Raw genomic sequence first — 19,045 nt, 5'->3', positions numbered from 1 at the left:
CTTGAGTAGCGGTCGAATAAAATTCTCCATAGAATTTTCTTTTTCTCCTGGTATTTTGCGTGTGCTCATGAATATTTACAAGTCAGCTATACTTGTTACTGAAAGTTTTTCTTGGCTGTATATTTTTATGCACATGAAGTTGCTTCATCTTGCTTGTCCCTGGGCAGGGGAATGCCTCAAGACTATTTTAGCTCTGCCATGAGTCTTGAGGACATCTTTATTATCCCAGGGGACTGCTTGGCTTGACTCTTTTCTGAGTGGCTGTTTTCATCTTTCATTAGACAATTTAGGCTTAGATCCGGTTGTGATGTGGATCTAAGGGGGGAGGGTTTGCGTGTGTGCCCACCTGCCAGCCTGTCTGTGTGTATCTGAAAGCCTTTGTTATCCTCTGTGTACTAACTGTGGTGTGCTTCTTAAAACTACGCATAATGAATGATGCCCATCTTTTAGAAGCTTGGAAGTACCCTTGAATCTTAAAAGCCTAAGAAGCAAGGATCCACGAACATGTATTCTCCTACTTAGCATGTTTACACTGATTTGTGTTGCTAGCACAGGGTGCCGTGTCTGCTGTGAGCGCAGCATTATGAAACTGCTCACCCAGACCAAGCCTTCCAGATCTCAGTTTGACAATATTCCAGGTCTGGACACTGAAGAATGTTTACCTCCTAGTTCCCACATTTCCTATCTCATTCCTGCCTTTTTCTAGCTATGAAGCCTGATTGCATCGTGTGGCCATAACCCTGGGCCTTGATAAGTGACTCATGGAGATCAGTAGCTATTCAGCATTCTAATGAGTAGTGTGGGCGTCCTTGCCAGCAGAGAGAGAGAGAGACAGCTGCCCTCCTAATTTGTATTTCTCAGCATGATTTGTCAGAGTGAATCTGAATAGAGGGGGGGCTGTGACCCATTCAGTATGGTGGTCGGAGACATGGGAGAACAATGATGAATAGGATGAAGTTGGGGTTCAGTGTCCCAGGATGAAAAGGTTGCCTTGGGTTCTTTAGATAAGAAGGCAGCAGATTATGCCCAAGGCTGCTCTCTGAGGGTGTGCAGATGGGATTCATAGAGAGGGCTGAGCCTTCTGTCAGCTCCTCCAGCGCTGTGCTCTGATGCAGAATAGACTCTTCCCATCCTCTTTGTCTGAGTCTCTTTGTTTGTTGTTTTAGCATTTCTGAGGTAGGATCTCACTGTCCTGGAATCTCCTACCTTCCAGGCCGACCTCAAACCTGTGGCAAGCTGGTCTTGCCGACCAGCCTTCTAGGGCTGGAATTCAGATGTGCTCCAGCCCAGCTGGCCTCCTCTCCTCCTCGAGTGTTTCTGAGCCTTTTTGGGCTAGGGTAGGGACTTGAGGAGTGGCTCAGTTCAAACCTGCCTCTGAGCAGCTGGAGAGTCAGATGACCTGGCTTCCCACCAAGGTGACTTTCAGGGCTGGGCCTGCTTCTTTTGCTTCTAGAAGCAGCAGTAACTAATATTTTACCAGGTGTGACTCCAGTCTCCCTGCCAGGCCAAGGGACCCACCCTGCTGGAGTAGGCCATGAAGGAGATCTACCCAGGTCCTTCGAGATGCTAACTGCATGCTCTACCACCAAGCCACACACACCCCAGCCCACAGTTTAATGGATGCTCAGATCCCACTGTTTTAACTCCCCTCACTCCGTCACCCCGTTAAAGTTTCTAAAACTCCAATCTGCTCTCTCATCTCCGCAGAATGTGTAAACTGGCTTCATTTGGTCACACAGACTTTACAGTCTTTTTCTCAGTGTCTTCAGGAGCCCCCTTGAGAATTTCATTGTTTCTTTGCCTCAGTTGATGTTTTGGTCAACAAGAGACTTTTATTTCCTTCTGATTTCAGCATAGCTTGCATATGAAAAACTGATCTCTGAAATCACAAGGGTCCACCTTGCAATGCTCAGCAAGGGGCCACAACCTCCTAGGTCACAGCCAGTGGCTGTGAACTCTTAATAACAACGTCCTCTGGTCCCAGCCTCATCCTGAACTCCACTCTGACCCTCTCTGCCGCAGCCCTTCTCCCTGACTCCCCCACACCTTCCTACACCCTAGCTTTCGCTGCCTGTGAGCTCACCTTGTAGCTCTGCAGGGTTGGAGAGCATTATTCCTGAACCCACACACCCCACCTGTATCTACAAGAGCTGTGTCTCAGCCTGCCTCCCCCGACCCTCACTGTCCTTTGAGCACTGTTTTCCCATGACTCCCATCCCAGGGAACTTGGGCATTTGGCCACCGCTGATGAAGCCACCCCTGGTGATTCTCGCTGAGACAAGGAGCTCAGTGCCCTGCTTCTGTCTGGATTACCATCTCGCACCAGTATGCCTTGGTTGCCATGCTGGCCTCTGCTCAAACTGCCTTGCCTTGAGCATATTTTTGACATGTAGGGTTCATCACCAGGGACAGTGGCTTTTTTGTCTGTTTGGTTGGTTAGTTTTGTTCAGTTTTGTTTTTTGAAGAATCTTTCTTCCCTGTGTAAGAACTCTGTCTGCCAACAGCCTAGACAAGTGTCCACACAGGGCTCCTCTGTCTCCTGCATAAACCTCAAATCTTCAGGTCAACGGTGGTAACTGCCAACACTCATGTGCTTAGAGGTTTTGCTACATGGCAAATGTCTGTTTCCTGCTTCCACAGTGTCAGTGGTTCCAGCTAACACACCTATGACCCCCCCCCCCCCCGGGATTGCAAAATGACTGTCACGTACATTCTATCAGCATTTGTTAAAATTGTGCCGTTGAGGTCCATCTCTGAAATGAAGAGCATGTTTTTCAGAGGAAGCGTTAATCCTGGACCCGATGCGAGCTGAGCCCAAATAGACCCGTCCCTGAGAACACTCCCATTACTAGAGAGGCAAGTCTTTCCTTGGAGTCTTTTAAGGAGATTTGTCAGATACCTCTTCTCTCTGGTCCTGGCTTTCCTGCAGGGTTCTAGGGCCAGGGCTGGGTACTAGCACTGAACCTCCCTCTCCAAGAGGCTGCAAACGTATCTGGCATTGGTGCATGCTTTTGCATGTTGGTGCAGCATGGTCTTACATCAGAACGGTCGCCCTGAATGCAGTTGCTGTTCCTTAGCAAGGCTGGAGAACTTTAAAGAGCCGAATAACCCCAGGACCTTGAATAGACATTTTATACCCAATACTTCAAAGAAAGATCGAAGTCAGTCCTCTTTCCTGTCCATCAACCTGGCAGTGATAACAGAAAAAGAAGGCATCCAGTGCTCAAGGTGTTACACAGGAAGGATGGATGAGTGCACACTAAGACAGAGATGCTCGTCCAGGCATTGCTAGCCTCAGCACTTCTAAAGGCCTGCCATCTGTCTGGCAAGTGTCCCATTAGAGATTCCTGCCTATTGTGGTCCCTGTTGGGGTTTTCCTCGGAGGAAGAGCATAGGACTCAGAACCACCCGGTCATGAGGCCTCAGGCAGGGCACTCTCCGTGTTCAGTGCTCAATGGAGTAATAATGCTGGCCTGCCCACTGGCCATGGAAATTTCTTCCAGGTCATGAAAACCCCTGGCATGTGGCAGGCCATACCAGTTGCTCTTTCATTTTAATTTAGGAAGGAACTGGTAGCTTTTCTTTGAGGACCCGTGCTTAATGTTATCCCCCCCACTGAGCAAGCGAGGGATCTGGTCCTATGGGACCAAACTACTGTCCTTCTATACTCTCAGAGGAGACTCCATGCCTTGCTGGAGGGAGCCACACACTAACATGAAGACTGGCGACTTCTTCGGGGTTAACTAGGACTGAGGAGGGAGGAAGTCACCAGTGTGGAGACCCCGAGTAGCCAGAAGTTCGTCCCTGGGCAGTATTAAGCACGTAGCCCTGCAGAAGGGAAGGAAGTCTGTGGCAGGTTCAGGGTCTAACAGAAGCAGGAAGCTGGAAGGAAGAGCTGTAATGGAGGCTGTGCTTGTATTTTCATACCCCGGGAAACATTTGACCATATGGTCACTGTGTGTGACTTTCAGGCTCCTATGGGGTTTGGAAACAAGTACGTGACAGGGGTACAATAGCAGCTAAGGTGATGTGTGCCTGTCCCATGGATACAATGAGAGAGGAAGGCTTGTTTCAAACACCGGAGGGCTGATAGGCATGCTCTTTCTGAGCACTCACTGCTGTGTGCACCCCACCTTGGCCTGTCAGACCTTGCTCTAACACACATTTCTGCACGGTTCTCACCACAGCTCTAGGCACCAATGATCCTGAGTTCAATGGTTCATTTTTTTAAAAGTTTGAGTTAATGATGAACGGAACTTTTGTTGTGTTTTGGAAATTAAATGTAGAGTTGATAAAAAGTTTACATGTCTGAGAATCACCATCTCTGTCTTTTTGTTTGTTTGTTTGTTTGTTTTGTTTTGTTTTGTTTTTTGAGACAGGGTTTCTCTGTATAGCCTTGGCTGCCTTGCACTCACTTTGTAGACCAGGCTGGCCTTGAGCTCACAGAGATCCACCTGCCTCTGCTTCTTGGGTGCTGGGATTAAAGGCGTGCATGCGCTGCTGTACCTGACTCCACTATCTCTGTCTTGGAAGATCTTTCACATGGTTTATTTGAAGCCCAAGGAAATTCCTCACATCTGATGTTCCACGTGCTTAGCCGAGCAGGAACTGCTCCTTGGTCTTAGCTAGTTCATATCTTTTCACCTTCAGCTTTCTCCTCATCTTCAGATCATCAGGGCAGTTCCTGAGGATTTGCGTGCCTTAGCATTTACCTAAATGAAAAAGCCTTGTGTTAAAATGGTCAATGAGTTGACTTGTAGAAATTAGTCCCTGGCACCATGCACAAGTAGAATGACTTTAAGCCTGTTTACTCTGAGCTTTTGTGGAGCATGGGTCCATTTCTGCAGTAGATGCACGAAGTGAGTTGTGCCGAACCATGCTTTTTCTAGTAACCTTGTTTGAAAGTATAAGGAAAGTTAATTTCATGAAAATGATTTCTAATTGTATGTATAGCTTCTTGCACTCTGATGGGCTATTAATCCTGACCCAAATCCCAGCCCCAGCCATGGCTTTTGTTGTTTAATTCAGGGATCAGCACTATGTGTAACATGCTGTGTGCACAATATATGCATGTGAGTGTTGTGTGTGTGCATGATATGTGCATGTGGTGTGTGTGTATGTGTGAGCTATGTGTATGTGCTGTTTCTGTGTGTATGTGTATATGTATGTGGTGTGTGCATGCTGTGTGTGTGCATGTGTGCTGTGTCTGTGTTCTATGTACTGTGTCTGTGTATATGTATGTGGTGTGTGCATGGTGTGTGTGTGTGTGTGTGCATGTGTGCTGTGTGTGCTCTGTCTGTGTGTTCTATGTACTGTGTCTGTGTATATGTATGTGGTGTGTGTATATATGTATGTGGTATGTATATGCTGTGTGTGTGTGTGTGTGTGTGTGATCAGTTCAGTGTTGCTATGAAAGCTAGCCACAGGAAAACTGGGTATGTATAGCCAGTATGTATGGGTAGCCTTTCTAGGTCTCGGTGCCTTATCCTCTTGACAGTCTCTCACTGAACTTGGATCCAGACAGGTGTCTAGCAAACTCAGTGATCCTCCTGGTCCCTGGTCCCTCAGCACTGCGGTTGCAGGTACACTTGGCCATACTCAACTTTTTATGTAGGTGCGGGGATTTGAACTAAGGTCCCATGCTTCTCATCTTTGCATGGCCATGTTCCAGTAAAGCTTTATTTATATGAACAGGCTGTACTTTGGTAGCCCCTGATCTAAACTCATTGTCTTAATTGCGTTTTAACCCTCAGACTGGATTTCTATTTGGGCTACTCACAAAATAGCTCTTGGGGTGAAGTCCATTTAGGAATACTGTGAAATGAACTCTACTGTTAAATAACAAATACCTGATCTGCCAGAATACCCCACCTACTTCCTGAACTTATACCTTGCAAGTGTGGCTAGCTAGAGCCTCAGCAGCCACTCTGCCTGACTCTGGCAAGCATGTGCTCTGTGACCCTAGACAAGTTAATCAACGTCTCTGTGCTTCAGGTAATGCGTCTGTAAAACAGGGATAGCAATGACCCCTATCAAACAGAACTGCTAGAATTGGTGCCTGGGCACCGAGTCCTGGGTACACAGTAGCTTTTCTCCTTACTGCTGGGCTTTCTACGAATTAATGTCAGGTCAGCGTTTTCCACAGTTGCCATTTGTAAATACAAACCAAACCGGGAACTGGAACAGGGGAGAGTCCACTTCACCAGTGACCTACTGAGGGCGACCATGGCACTCACACGGTGTCACTTTACACAGGCTCTTTCCACAGCACCAAATGACCTTGATGCCTCTGCCACTCTGCCTCCATTCTGTGTGAGCAGCCCCCCACCTGCCCCTCCCCCCTCCCTGTAGTAGAAATGAGCAAATGATTGCTTATATGTGAGGTATTTTAGAAGTTGCAAAATAGAATTTTCCAGATGGTTGCCTCTCTGTGCCATATATCACAGTTAACGCCACCATGGCTGATAATTCTTATAGACTGTGAAAGTAAGTGAGAGAGCAGAGCAGAGGAGGGTTGGCCCACAAGGAGTGAGATGTGGCAGCATCTGAGAACAGTGAGGGTGGGAGGTGACTGTCACCTGAGGTGAAGACAAGGGAATTTGCTGGTCAAGAAAAAACTTTCTGTGCGTGTGCATGCGTGCGTGTTTTGTTTTTCGAATCAGGGTTTCTCTGGGTAGCCTTGGCTGCCCTGGACTTTGTAGACCAGGCTGGCCTCGAACTCACAGGGATCCGATCTGCCTTCCTCTGCCTTGTAAGTGAGCACCACCATGCCTGACTAAAAAACAACTCTGATTACCTGTAGTTCAGGTAAAATGTAGGTGTGCCCTTCAGTGGAGACTGCTTCAGGTCCTTGGATGTGAAGCTGCAGCCTTGGTCTTCCTTTTCCATCAAGACACGTGACTTCCTGTGGCTCTGGAGAAAGTGGGCACAGAGTTTTCTGTGCTCTGGCACTCATCATCCTGCACCTAAGAGGCGTGGCTTTGGAGGCTGTCCTTGGTAGTGAGAAATTTCCATAGGCTGTAACCTGACCTTCCCGCTGACTCAGAGCTCTACTTGGGCATGTCCTGTTGCCTCGTGGCTTTCTGTTCTCACCTGGAGGGCTTGCCTGTCTGTGGAGAAAAAAATGAACTCTGCTTCTCCTCTCCGCCCACCCCACCCCCCACACACACTGTGAAAATCAGCACCTATGAAACAGCTGTATAAAATGCCTGTCAGCTCTGGGGCAAGATGGCAGCCATAAGTAGAGAGCTTTTGCTTGGTGCCTGTTCAGGAAGACGGTATTCCTGCCTTGGTGACCTCGAGTTTCAGGATAAACTAACTTACCTGTGGTACATTCTTAGAGTCTCTAACTTCTTAAATCTGAAGAAAGAGCATGAAAAGACCAGTCAGGCTTGTGTGTGCAGTTCAGTGGCGCGGCTCTCTGTCCCGCAGTGAATTGTTGATGCAGTAAATGCTTTCCGTCCAGTTGTCTTGTCTCCCTGCTCTCGTATTCACTAAGGACCGTGTGACAGTTCTTTCTACGTGTTTGGTCCTTCCAAAGCGGACTGTGTGATGGGTCCCTTGGCCACAGACCCAATAGGTTTATTGGGTAAAGTTGCAAATGTTTGACAGATGAGAGAAAACAAAAACCTGTTAGTTTTAGGAACACACCAATGTGTGTGGAGGTAGGTATAAAATCAGAGGCTCGTATTTTTAAAGAATTATATATCTTAATGTGCTTGAGTGTTTGTATGGATTTGCACAATGTGTACACCTCGTCCCCTCAGAGGGAATCAGATCCCCTTTAACTGGGCTTACGGACTGTTGTGAGCAGCCACATGGGCTGAAAGGAAATCTGGATCCTCTGCACGAGCCGCACGTGCTCTTGGCATCTGTGTTTTCTCCCTAGACTCGGAACTCATGTTTTATTGTATGCTACCGTAGGGCTGTGCAACAGATGCTGGTGGGACTCTGGGGTACTTTGTTTGCCTGTCTGGCCTCCTGGATCTCCAGAGCCAGGCCCCACTGCCGTTTGCATTCTCAGCAGTTGGATCCCTGGAGCTATCTAGACCAGACCAACCAGGCCTGGCCTGCTTTCTCTAGAAGTTGGCTTCTCTTGTGGCTCATGCTAGGTGAGGCTTTTCATAAACCTTTCGAGTGATTAAAAATGTCAGGTTTTCATGATCTCATAAACTATTTCCAAGAGAGGACTAAGTGATTCATATTGGAAATAAATTGGGAGTACACTTCATGGCTTGTCAAGTTATACTTAGCGTATTTTTTTTTTCCTCATGAAGACACAACCTGTATTAAAATACATTGTCAGATGTGGGCATGTTCTGTGGCCTGCTGTGTGACATGTGACATGTCTGAGTTATTCCATTGTTCACTTATGTGAGCTCTTGGATTGGATGCTGTCCTCAGCAAACGTCCAAGGGGGAATGAGGGAGGTAAGTGGCACCAAACCACAGTAGAGCAAGGACTGGGTAGCCATTTGTCAGTTGTCTGACATTGAGCAGGGCAGGAAGGGTGTTTGTGGGAGTGACTAGAATTCAATCCCTGAATGAATGCTTTCCTTGGTTCAGAAAGGGGGTGTGTTTGTGTGTGTATCGCCCTTTGAAATCATCCTATAGTGCACCCCTGGGCTTAAGGGATCCTCCTGCCTCAGTATGTTAATTTATTTGGTTTTTAAAGACAAGGTCCCACTGTAGCCCACACTGGCCTCCCACCTCTCAGTAATCCTCTACCTTCGCCTCCCAAATGTGAGGTTACAGGCATGAGTCACCATACTTGGTGAAAACTTTCTTTAATTGCATGTGGGACCAAGTCAGCAACTGAGAGATCGGTCCCCAGCCCCTCAGTGCTAAATTCTTCTGGATAATGTATTTCGAGGAGGTTTGCAGCAGAGAGTACTACAGAACAGAACACGGCCTGTGCATGGACTCCGTCTTCACTTCTTCCCTCAAGAAGTTTTCATCTCTGTGAGAGCTATGTCTATAGAGGTGAACTTTGTCTTCGCCACATGCCCGTTAGGTTTGATGGATGCAAATCTGACCCACATACAGCATTTGTTTTCAAGAAAGCAAAGCTCTTTGAAGTTGACTTTTAAAAAGTGCTTTCAATTACAATTAACCCCAATGATTTATTTATTTTTATCTTCTGTGCATTGGTGTTTTGCCTGCATGTATGAGGGTGTCGAATCACCTGCAACTGGAGTTATAAACAGTTGCAAGCACCCCAGTGGGTGCTGGGGATTGAACGTGGGCCATCTCTCCAGCCTCAAACTTGACTTTCCTAACTGCTCAGTTTTTATTTGTTCGGTGTCAGGGTGGGGGTGGGGGGTGGGGTGGGGGGATTCAGCCCAGGTGTAGATGTAAGGTTGCCCCTGAGCTGAGCCTGCGCCTAATGGCTTGGTCCAAATAACTCAGCTTGCCTTGGAGCAGATAGTTCTGTGCTTCCTTTCAGTTCTCTCACTCAGGGGATACAATGTTAGCTACCGAGACAGCAGAGTCAGTGTGTTGATGGACAGGGGTGCCATACTCACAGAAGCCAGAGCAGGCAACCTGCAGCTCCGGCCAGACCTTCCGGAAGGCTTTGGAATTCCTTCCTAAAAGGAAAGATTTGAAATCGAAGTTGAATGGTGTGAAATTCCTTTTAAGACTATTAAGGGCTAGGGATGTAGCTCAGTTGGGAGAATGCTTACCCAGCATACAGGAAGCCCTACTTTTAACCCCCAGTGCAACGTAAATCAGGCATAGTGGTGGACACACACTCTTAATCTCAGAACTCTGGACTCAAAGCTGAAAGGACAGTTCAAGGTCACTCTAGGCTGCACAGGAAGTTTCGGGCTGGGGCGCATGAAACTGTCTGCAAGAACCGAGGTAATCATGGTGGTAGTTACAGTGAGTGGCGAAGTCGCCGGTTGACTGATGAATTTGCAGTCAGATATAGCGTGCCCTCTCGTCTAGAGACAATGCTTTTTTCAAGCCCAGGTACGGCCAGGGTTACAGGAAGGGGCTGTTGGTTACACATGCTTTTCTGTCCCTACTTTTTTTGTTTGTTTGTTTGTTTTTGTTTTTTCGAGACAGGGTTTCTCTGTGTAGCCTTGGCCATCCTGGACTCACTTTGTAGACCAGGCTGGCCTCGAACTCACAGCGATCCGCCTGCCCCTGCCTCCCAAGTGCTGGGATTAAAGGAGTGCGCCACCATGCCCGGCTCTGTCCCTACCTTTTCAAAGTGAGCCCAGAACTAGAGCTGGCTCTTTGTTAAAGATGCTGACTCTCCTGGTGAGCAGGTGGCCTCTGCCCTTCTTGTGGTGGGCGATGGCCTTGTTTTTAACTGCTTTCTTGCCAGCAAGGTTGTCCTTTCATCACAGGCACCTGGCTGTGTTCACCCCCAGCCTCTCCATTTGTGCCCCACAACCATTCCGTCATGAGCTGGCATGCCCCTCTCCAGCCAAGGTTCCCTGCATTCCGACCCCGACCACCTTAGGCAGGTCCTTTCTTACCCCAGAGCTTTGTTTGTTCTGCTTCTCTAGGTCAGAGTGACATGCTCCCTTCAGCCCTTTGTGAATCCTGTGCTGCCGTTGGCTCTTCAGCTTTTCTACCTCTCATTTTGTGTCTTTTTAAAACAATATTTTTTGTTCTATTTCCTGCACATGTATACAATGTATCTTGGTTCTCCCTTCTCCTACTTTGGTGTGTCTTTAAAAAAAAAAAAAAGTCCGACTAGTGTTGTTTGCATGAATTTAGGGGTAGGAGCATCGCATGGAGTGTGACCAACCTACGGGGTCACATCCTGCAAGAAGAGAACATTGCCTCTCCCCCGGGGAGGGGACTATCAACTGTAGAAGCTTGTCCGCCAGGGGCAATGCCTTGTGAGCCCTTCTGTGCCCCTTGCAGAGTGTTGACTGGCTTGCTCTGTGAGACCATGGGTGTAAGAAGCAGGCCACGTGCAGAGGACAGCGTTTCTCAGCACTCCTCCCCATCCTGTGGCTGCCAACATTTCCTTCCATCCCTACCCCCGTGTTGTTTTCTGAGCCTTGGAAGGGTGAGGTGGCTGCCTCATTGAGGGCTGAGCCCCTAACGCCTGTTATTCTCAGCTATGTGACCAGTTGTGAGAATACACTAACTGCTGCTCACTGCTAAGAGAACCTCATCTGACCATGGCTGAGAGCAGCACCAGTTTCACCAGTCGTTATAAACCTAGGCCTCTCAGGGCCTCTGACCTCAGCCTTAGACGTTCGCATTTGTATACCAGATATGAATTCCTTCCTGAGGAACAGACCTCAAATCCACTCAGAGTGGTTAGTTACCCCTAGAACAATAATCCACTAATGAACCAGTAGGCACACCTGGATGAGTTAGACCATTTTTTCTTTCTGTTTATATGTTAAATATGGTATAATATTACACTTTGTATTGTATATGTGGTTGTGTGTGGATGTTATGTATGTGTACTCACCAGCATGTGTATGTGGCGACCAGAAGTTCACTTCAGGTAACTTTTTTAAACTGCTCGCCACCTTCTCCCCCCTCCACCCCCCAATCTTAGATTGTTTATCCATTTATGAAAGGGAATACTCATGCGTGGAGGCATTTCTCTTCTACTGTGTGTGTTCGGGGGGATAAGATCCTGGTGCACATACCTTTACCCACTGAGTCACTGACGCACTAGCTAATTTCTGAGACAAGGAAGGCCTCTCACTGAACCTGCAGCTCTCTGGGCTAGACCAGCTGGCTAGAGAGTTCCTAAGATCTGCCTCTCTCTGCTCCCCAGCATTGGGGTCACAGAAGTGCCAGTGTGCCCAGCTTTTATGTGGGTGCATATTTACCCACTGACCACCTCCTCAACCCACTTCAGTGGTGATTTTTGACACACCTGATTACTCTCCCACACGTCTGAAACCTTGGGAACAAGATGAAGCTCCCACCCCCACCCCCACCCCAAAAGCAAGAATCACAAAATTCTTGCACATAGTAGGTGTTTAATAGCTGTCCCCCTAAGGGATCTAGCTGGTCTGTAATTGCCTGGGGTTAGAACTGTGCCTTCCAAAAATCTATTTGTCCTCATCAAAACCTAGCTTTTAGTGCTCGGCAGGCAGTCTTTGTTGGGGTGCGGCACAGCCCTAGAAAACTGGTTACCGGTGAGGACTAGCAAGCATTAAGGCAGGCTTTGAAAAGCAAAATGCTCCTTGTCCAGCCTCCAGCTGTGACATCTTTGAAAGTTAAATTCACCAGAAAAGGAAGTTGCCACTGAAAACAGAAGCACCAATGGAAAGCCGGAGTTGCCCCCTCGTGACCACCGGAGGCGGGTTGCCCGGGGCTACAATCGGCCTATAGATTACCCCCCTCCCCACCTCCCCTGGTTAAATTACTGGGAAGGGGCAGAAACACAATGGCAGTGGGAGTCTGCAAAAAGCAACAGCTCCCAGCGTCCCTCACTCCCTTCCCGGAGCTGTATCAAGTCATAGAACCACACCACACTAATTAGCCCGGAGTGGAAGGTGTTGTCATGGTGACCGGGCACTTTTTAAAGCACAGGAATGGTGTTCGTTATTGTTCCAAGTCTTTAGCTGTGGGGGAAAAGGTCAGGGTGGCAGTTGTTTTCCGTATGAAGTTTGGCCCGAGAGCCTAACAGAAGGCGGAATGTCCCTCGGAGACGCAAGAAGATGGTGAGTGTCGATCGCGTTTGGAGGGGTGGCCCCTGGAGTCGAATCGAATCGTTTAGAATGTTTTCATAACTTGGGTGCCAGGCTAAGGAATTACTCGGAGCAAGGAAAAAGTTGACAGGGCAGAATAATGTGGGTCAGGCACGGCTAGGGCTGAATGAGGACTGTTAAGATTCTCACTTGGAACCTTAAATCGTTGTGCCGGTTTAAAAGTTTTTCTGCTTCCAGTGAATTTAACTAAGTTGAAGAAGTCTGATGCTTTATTGGATGTTCACTTTATAAATCCACTTTGTACTACCCTTTGTAGATCATTACTGCTTCAGTGTTATTTCCAAATCTATAAAGCTGAAAATGTGTAAATTCACTTCGTACTATCCTTTGTATATCATTACCGCTCCAATGTTATTTCCAAATCTATAAAGCTAAAAGGGCCTTTGACATGTTTTCAGAGCCTCTACTTACCTCAGAGTCGTATTCTTTAAGCCAGAGTACAGCATAAAGTGTGTCACGGGTCATTTGCTTTTCATAGCATTATCCTTTTCTTACTTTTCTAAGCAGAGTTCAAATGCATAGACTTAAAATCTGAGTCACTGGTCTCTGGCCGCTTGCCTTAATTTGTTGGCTACACTCGGTTAGAATACTGCTAAGTAAAGACAACCTGACCACAGTGTTTGTGTAAGACATTCTTCAGAGGAGTCTGCCTGCTGGAGATGAGGGCAGCTGTTCCATCAGGGGTGTGTGTGTGTGTGTGTGTGTGTGTGTGTGTGTGTGTGTGTGTGTGTGTGTTGTAAATTTTAGTTTTTGAAACTGCAGAATATTCTCTAGCTTTAAGCCCACTTTTATGTTGTTTTGTTTTAAAGGATCAGAGAGGACTTTTCAACAGTGTGGCTCTGTCTTTGAGTCCTTTTATTAGACTTCTATAGAATAACAGCATACAGTTAATTAAAGGAAATAGAGGCCTGAATCAGAAGAATGAATCACCATCCAAAAAGCTGCAAGTGGGATATGACCCACTTTGTTCGCTTTCCCCTGAGAAACTATTGTTGCTGCTTCAGTGCCAGTTGGCAGCTGCGATGCAGGGAGAGCCGGCTGCAGAGGAGGCAGCTTGGCTTCCTATCTCAAGCCTGCGTGTCCTTGGACCCATTCCTGCTGAAACATGCAAGAAGTGGGCTATCGGGCTGGACCAAACTCAGTCTGCTTGTCTCTTTTATCCTCTGACATTTTCACACACACACACACACATACACATACCTGTTTGAGTGTGAGCATGAGTGCATGCGTTAGTGCATGTGTATGAGTGCACGTCATGTGTGCTCCTGTATTTTTTAGCTAAGAAAATACCTGTTTGGTAAACAGTGATATATGCATGACAGTTTAGACTTTTGAAAAAGGTTATTAAAATGGTGAAAGTCAACCTTGAAGTATACTTGTGACATGGTCAAATATTTGGACATGGACACTGATATTAGGAATTGTTGGTATCTTGCAAGATAATGATAATGGTATAGTAGTTAGGTTAAACTGATATATGCTAAAATATTTACCAGTGAGATTAAATTGGCAATATATATGAGGAGGACAGCAAGCAAGCTGGTGGCCGCCGCAGGATCGGCTGGGACTGGGGAATCCAGTGACGGATCCACAGGCATTCCTTTCCCACTGCATGTCTTGTGTAGGTTTTAAATCACTGTGTGTACTTGCACATGCTCTCCCCACTGAGGGCAGCCTTATTAGTGCTGTGTCATCTAAATCAACCCACCGTTATCCCATTGTTCACGGTTTAGATGCCAGACCAGTTTGACCAGGCAGTGGTGCTAAACCAGCTGCGTTACTCTGGGATGCTGGAGACCGTGAGGATTCGCAAAGCAGGGTATGCCGTCCGAAGACCCTTTCAGGATTTTTACAAAAGGCAAGGAGGAGCTAAATGGAGTCTTTCTTTCCTCTCATTCTTCCCCTTCCCCCTTTTCCTTCCTTCTTTCCTTCCTTCTTTCTCTCTGTCTCTTCAAGAGGGATGGAGAACAAATAGCAAAGGTAACACCACGCACCCTCTGCTGCAGATATAAAGTGCTGATGCGGAACCTGGCTCTGCCGGAGGACATCCGAGGGAAGTGCACTTCGCTCCTGCAGCTCTATGATGCCTCTAACAGCGAGTGGCAGCTGGGGAAGACCAAGGTACAGTGACAGGAGCAATAGCCACCAAGCCGGGGGTAGAGGGGTGGTGGTGGTGGGGGGGTGGGAGACGGGACACGATAGGTGTAGCATTTCCAGATGCTAAGTGGTTGTTAGTAACATCTTAGTGGTTCATGTAGAGTGTGTGTGTGTATGATGTGTACCAGACAACCAAGAGTGTGGACTGAATGCTGTGTATCTACAAGCAACCCCCAACACCTCAAAAATGAAACTTCAAAGCCCTCCAACTCTGATTTAAATGCACTGTGTGTGTGTGTGTGTGTGTGTGTGTGTGTGTGTGCGCGCGCGCGCGCGCGTGTGTGATCCCTGCTGCTACAGTAGCTATTGTGTGGGAAACCAGCAGACACCCTAAAACCCTACAAGTTGCCAAAACCTCAGCAAAGAGCAAGAAAACTAAAGCCCACATTTGCCATGCTGCTGTAACAGAGTCCCTTAACCCCAAATTCCAGGAGAGAGCCATGGAGTGCTTTGCCTGAGAAAGAACCCTCATGTCTTCATCTTTTCGAACTGAGAGATGGTGATGCCAAGTACCAATATCAGATGCAGCTCAGTTGGCCAGCATGAGATTAAAGGAGACCATTGACCGAAATGAGCCTGGAAGGGCCTGTAGTTTATTTAACCCTGAACCTCGTGTGTTTGTAACCACTGAACCAGTGCCCTTCTTTTCCAACTTCAAAATGTTACTGGAATCGTGTGTGTGAGCGTGTGTGAGTGTGTGTCTGTGTGTGTGAACTCAGACATACTATGTGCCAAAGCATTCACTCCTACTACTAAACTACATCCCCACATCTCAGATTTTTTTTTTCCTCCTCCTTTTATTGAGAGAGAGAGAGATTTTGTTTTTAATTGTGTCATGGGTGTGAGCATATTAGTGCAGGTGGCCCTGGAGAGCAGAAGAGGCTGTGGGAGCTCCTAGAACTGAGAGTTACGGGGCAGTTGTGACTCACTTGCTGTGGGTGCTAGGAGTCACATTCAGGTCTGCTGGAAGAACAGCAAGTATTCTTAACCACGGAGCCATCTCTGCAGTGCCCAGAGCTGCCTTCTTGGTGTCAGGACTTCTTTATGCCTCTATATTTTTGAAGTCAGGATACTTAGAAGGTATGGAGAGAAGATAGGTTCCCGCAAGACAGCAAAGTTGTAATGTTTTAGAACTTTCTTGGATTCACTCCTTTATCTCTCTTTCTATTGCCAGTGTCTATGTCCCTTGTCCCTCAGACAAGAGGTCCTCAGTCTAGGACCAATGCTGATGTGAACTAGTATGTCCTGGATAAGGGACTAGTCTCTTGTCCCTTATCCTTACTGGATGCTAGAATGTTTGTGGCAGGTGGGCCGTGTAAAAAGCCTCCTTGGGGCTGGAGAGATAGCTCAGTGGTTAAGAGCACCATCTGCTCTTCCAAACGGCCGGAGTTCAATTCCCAGCAACCACATGGTGGTTCACAACCATCTGTAATTAATCAGGTGCCTTCTTCTGGCCTACAGGTGCACGTGCAGGTGGAACACTGTCTACATAATAATAAATAAATAAATATTTTTTAAAAAGCCTTCTTGTGGGAGTTAGCAGCAGACATCAGTAGAGAGGAACAGATACTGTCTCCAAAAGACAGGGCTGACTTTGAGATGCCTTTTTCCCTCAACTGCATTCTTCTGATGCATGTCTCTCTCGTGGACAGGTCTTCCTTCGGGAATCCTTGGAGCAGAAACTGGAGAAAAGGCGGGAAGAAGAGATTACACGTGCAGCCATGGTGATCCGAGCTCACATCTTGGGCTACTTGGCGCGGTAAGAGCCGCACCGAGGGGAGGGAGGGGCATGACGCTCTAGAAGGGCTGTGACCCCGGTGGGGTTGTTTGTGGGAGTGGAGAGGTACCCGAGGTCAGATCTCCTAAGTGACCACAGCAGTAACCCTGTAAGTCTGACCTGGACAGAACGTGGAAAGTCGCTTCTGCCGCTCACCTACAAGTCTCATGGAGACACGTTGTTGTTTGACCTTGCTTCGCGGCATCTCCTGAAGTTTGGCTCAGTCCTGTGGTGTTGCCACCCGAGTGTGTCCCTCATCTGAAACACTTGGGCTCACGAGCATTTCCAGATTCATATTGGAATATCTTTCTGCCTGGCCTCTGCTGATTGGCAGTCAGAAGTTCAAAAGTACCTCTGTGCTGAATATTGATTTCTTTCTCCCCATACTTGTTCATGCATGCTGAGCAGCATACGTTCTACCCATGAGCTACATCCCTAGCCCCAGGAATCTGGAAATCTCCTTTATTTCATTTTATACATATGGGTATTTTGCCTGCATATATGTCCTTGTGCCATGTGCCTGCAGATGGTTGTGGGCTGCTGTGTGGGTGCTAGGAGTCGAACCCTGGTCCTGGAAGAGCAGCCTGTGCTCTTAACTGCCAAGCCACCCCTCCAGCTCTAGAATCTGCAAATCTCTAAGCATCGTATCAGCATTCAAGAAAGTACAGATTTGAGTTTGGGGATGATGACTTCCCAACTTGTATCACATTGTCCAGAGACCTATTCCCTAGTTGCTTACAAAATGATACTGCATCATTCAGGGTTGATTTGTGTTCTGTTGTTGTTTTGTGATAAATCTCACTGTGTAGCACTGGCTGGCTTGCAACTCAATGTGTAGGTCAGGTTGGCCTCAAATTCAGAGCTATGTCTGCCTCTGCCTCTGCCTCTGCCTCTGCCTCTGCCTCTGCCTCCCAAGTCCTGAAATTAAAGACACGTGTTCCGAGTTCTGACTCACGGTCATTTGGCTGGGTGTACTCTGCAGCCACAGGAAATGCTAGGCGTTCCATTTTCTGAATCACGGGGCTGCCCTGCTCCAGTAGCCTTCACGTTCTTGCCTTCATATGAGCAGGAGACTGTATTGGATCCTCTTGGCCTGTGTTTACCCAGCTTGCGCCAGACTGCTCAAAGTCAGTATTGGATTACTTCTTTATTTAGCCAAGATAATGACAGACTCTGGCTTTCTTTTGTTTGCTGTTATTCTTTCGTTTTTCTTCTGTTTTGTTCGGGTCCAGTTTTCCCCCTGTGACTTCCAGTCTCCATAATGAGAGAGTGGGTCCAAATGTGGGTCCTCGACTTCTGTGCTGTAGTTGTGATATAAGCTCATTTTTATGGCTCGCCTCCTCACTGCCCCGGCGGCCACTCTCTCTTGCAGGAAACAGTATAGAAAGGTCCTGTGTGGTGTGGTGACGATACAGAAAAACTACAGAGCTTTCCTGGTGAGGAAGAGGTTTTTGCACCTGAAAAAGGCAGCCATTGTGTTCCAAAAGCAACTCCGAGGACGGCTGGCACGCAGGCTTTACAGGCAGCTGCTGGCTGAGAAGCAGGAACAGCAGGAAAGGAAGAGGCGGGAGGAAGAGAAAAAGAGAGAGGAGGAAGAAAGGTATGTGCTTTGTGTGGTGAAACATAAGGGGTCGCTGGGAGTGCTACCCTGTCAGGAATCCCCAGAGGTCCCTCGGATCTCGATGTGAGGCTGCAGTCCTTGGCAGCTGGGATGCCGTATTCCTTGGCAACACAGACTTCCCAGTTCTGTCTCTTTACACACAGAATAAGTACATTACCCCACACTTCTTTGAGCATGCGTGCATGGGTGTATGCGTGCATGCCGAGGCCAGATGTGGGAGTCAGGTAACTCCCTCAGTAGATGCTCTCTATTATCCCACTGAACCCGGAGCTTACTGATGGGGACAGCCTGACTGACCACCGACCTTGACGGTGCCACTTGTTTCTGCTTTTCGGCATTGGAATTACAGATGTAATGGCTGTGCTTGGCTCAATGGGTGGGTGCAGAGAGTCTGAACTCAGGACTTCATGCAAACAAAGCAAGCCCATTACACACTAAGGCATCTCCCTAACCCTCTTCTTGGATTTTAGCTGGCAAAGATCTTCTTTCGGCTGAGCAGCTAACTCAGCGAGAGAGTGTTTGCCTAGCATGTATATGCCTCAGCCAGCACTGCCCGGAAATGAGACCTATCGAAAAGTAGTTTCAGAGCTCTTGGTTTTCACCAGGTGTTTTTCTTTTCTGTTTTCAGGGAAAGAGAGAGAGCCCAAAGAGAAGCCGACCTTCTTCGCGCCCAGCAGGTGAGGAGCGCTGTGACAGTTGAGGCTCCTCATGTGCTGCAAACCTTGATCCTGGGATTCAGAGTGGGAATCCAGTAGGAGATAGTGGAAGAGCAGACTGAAGGGATGTGTGT

The 19,045-nt window shown here is 47.7% G+C and overlaps 1 protein-coding gene across 5 annotated transcripts in view; it reads left to right on the top strand.

The window, feature by feature from the left end:
- MYO10 (myosin X) overlaps positions 1 to 19,045 on the top strand; it is an 87,919-nt gene that overhangs the window by 37,585 nt on the left and 31,289 nt on the right. For 4 of the 5 annotated variants that reach the window (XM_084783694.1, XM_084783695.1, XM_084783696.1 and 1 more), the window contains 5 exons: positions 14,434 to 14,558; positions 14,707 to 14,821; positions 16,510 to 16,616; positions 18,007 to 18,234; positions 18,884 to 18,932. In XM_084783694.1, the coding sequence (XP_084639820.1) occupies positions 14,434 to 14,558; positions 14,707 to 14,821; positions 16,510 to 16,616; positions 18,007 to 18,234; positions 18,884 to 18,932 (624 nt within the window). Of the gene's footprint in view, positions 1 to 12,439; positions 12,653 to 14,433; positions 14,559 to 14,706; positions 14,822 to 16,509; positions 16,617 to 18,006; positions 18,235 to 18,883; positions 18,933 to 19,045 lie in introns of those variants that run through there. The other variant, XM_084783697.1, reaches the window with a different exon arrangement.

Source organism: Acomys minous (assembly GCF_964271855.1).
Source record: "Acomys minous genome assembly, chromosome: 5".
NCBI classification, from domain to species: domain Eukaryota; kingdom Metazoa; phylum Chordata; class Mammalia; order Rodentia; family Muridae; genus Acomys; species Acomys minous.
This window is presented reverse-complemented; position numbering and strand designations above follow the sequence as displayed.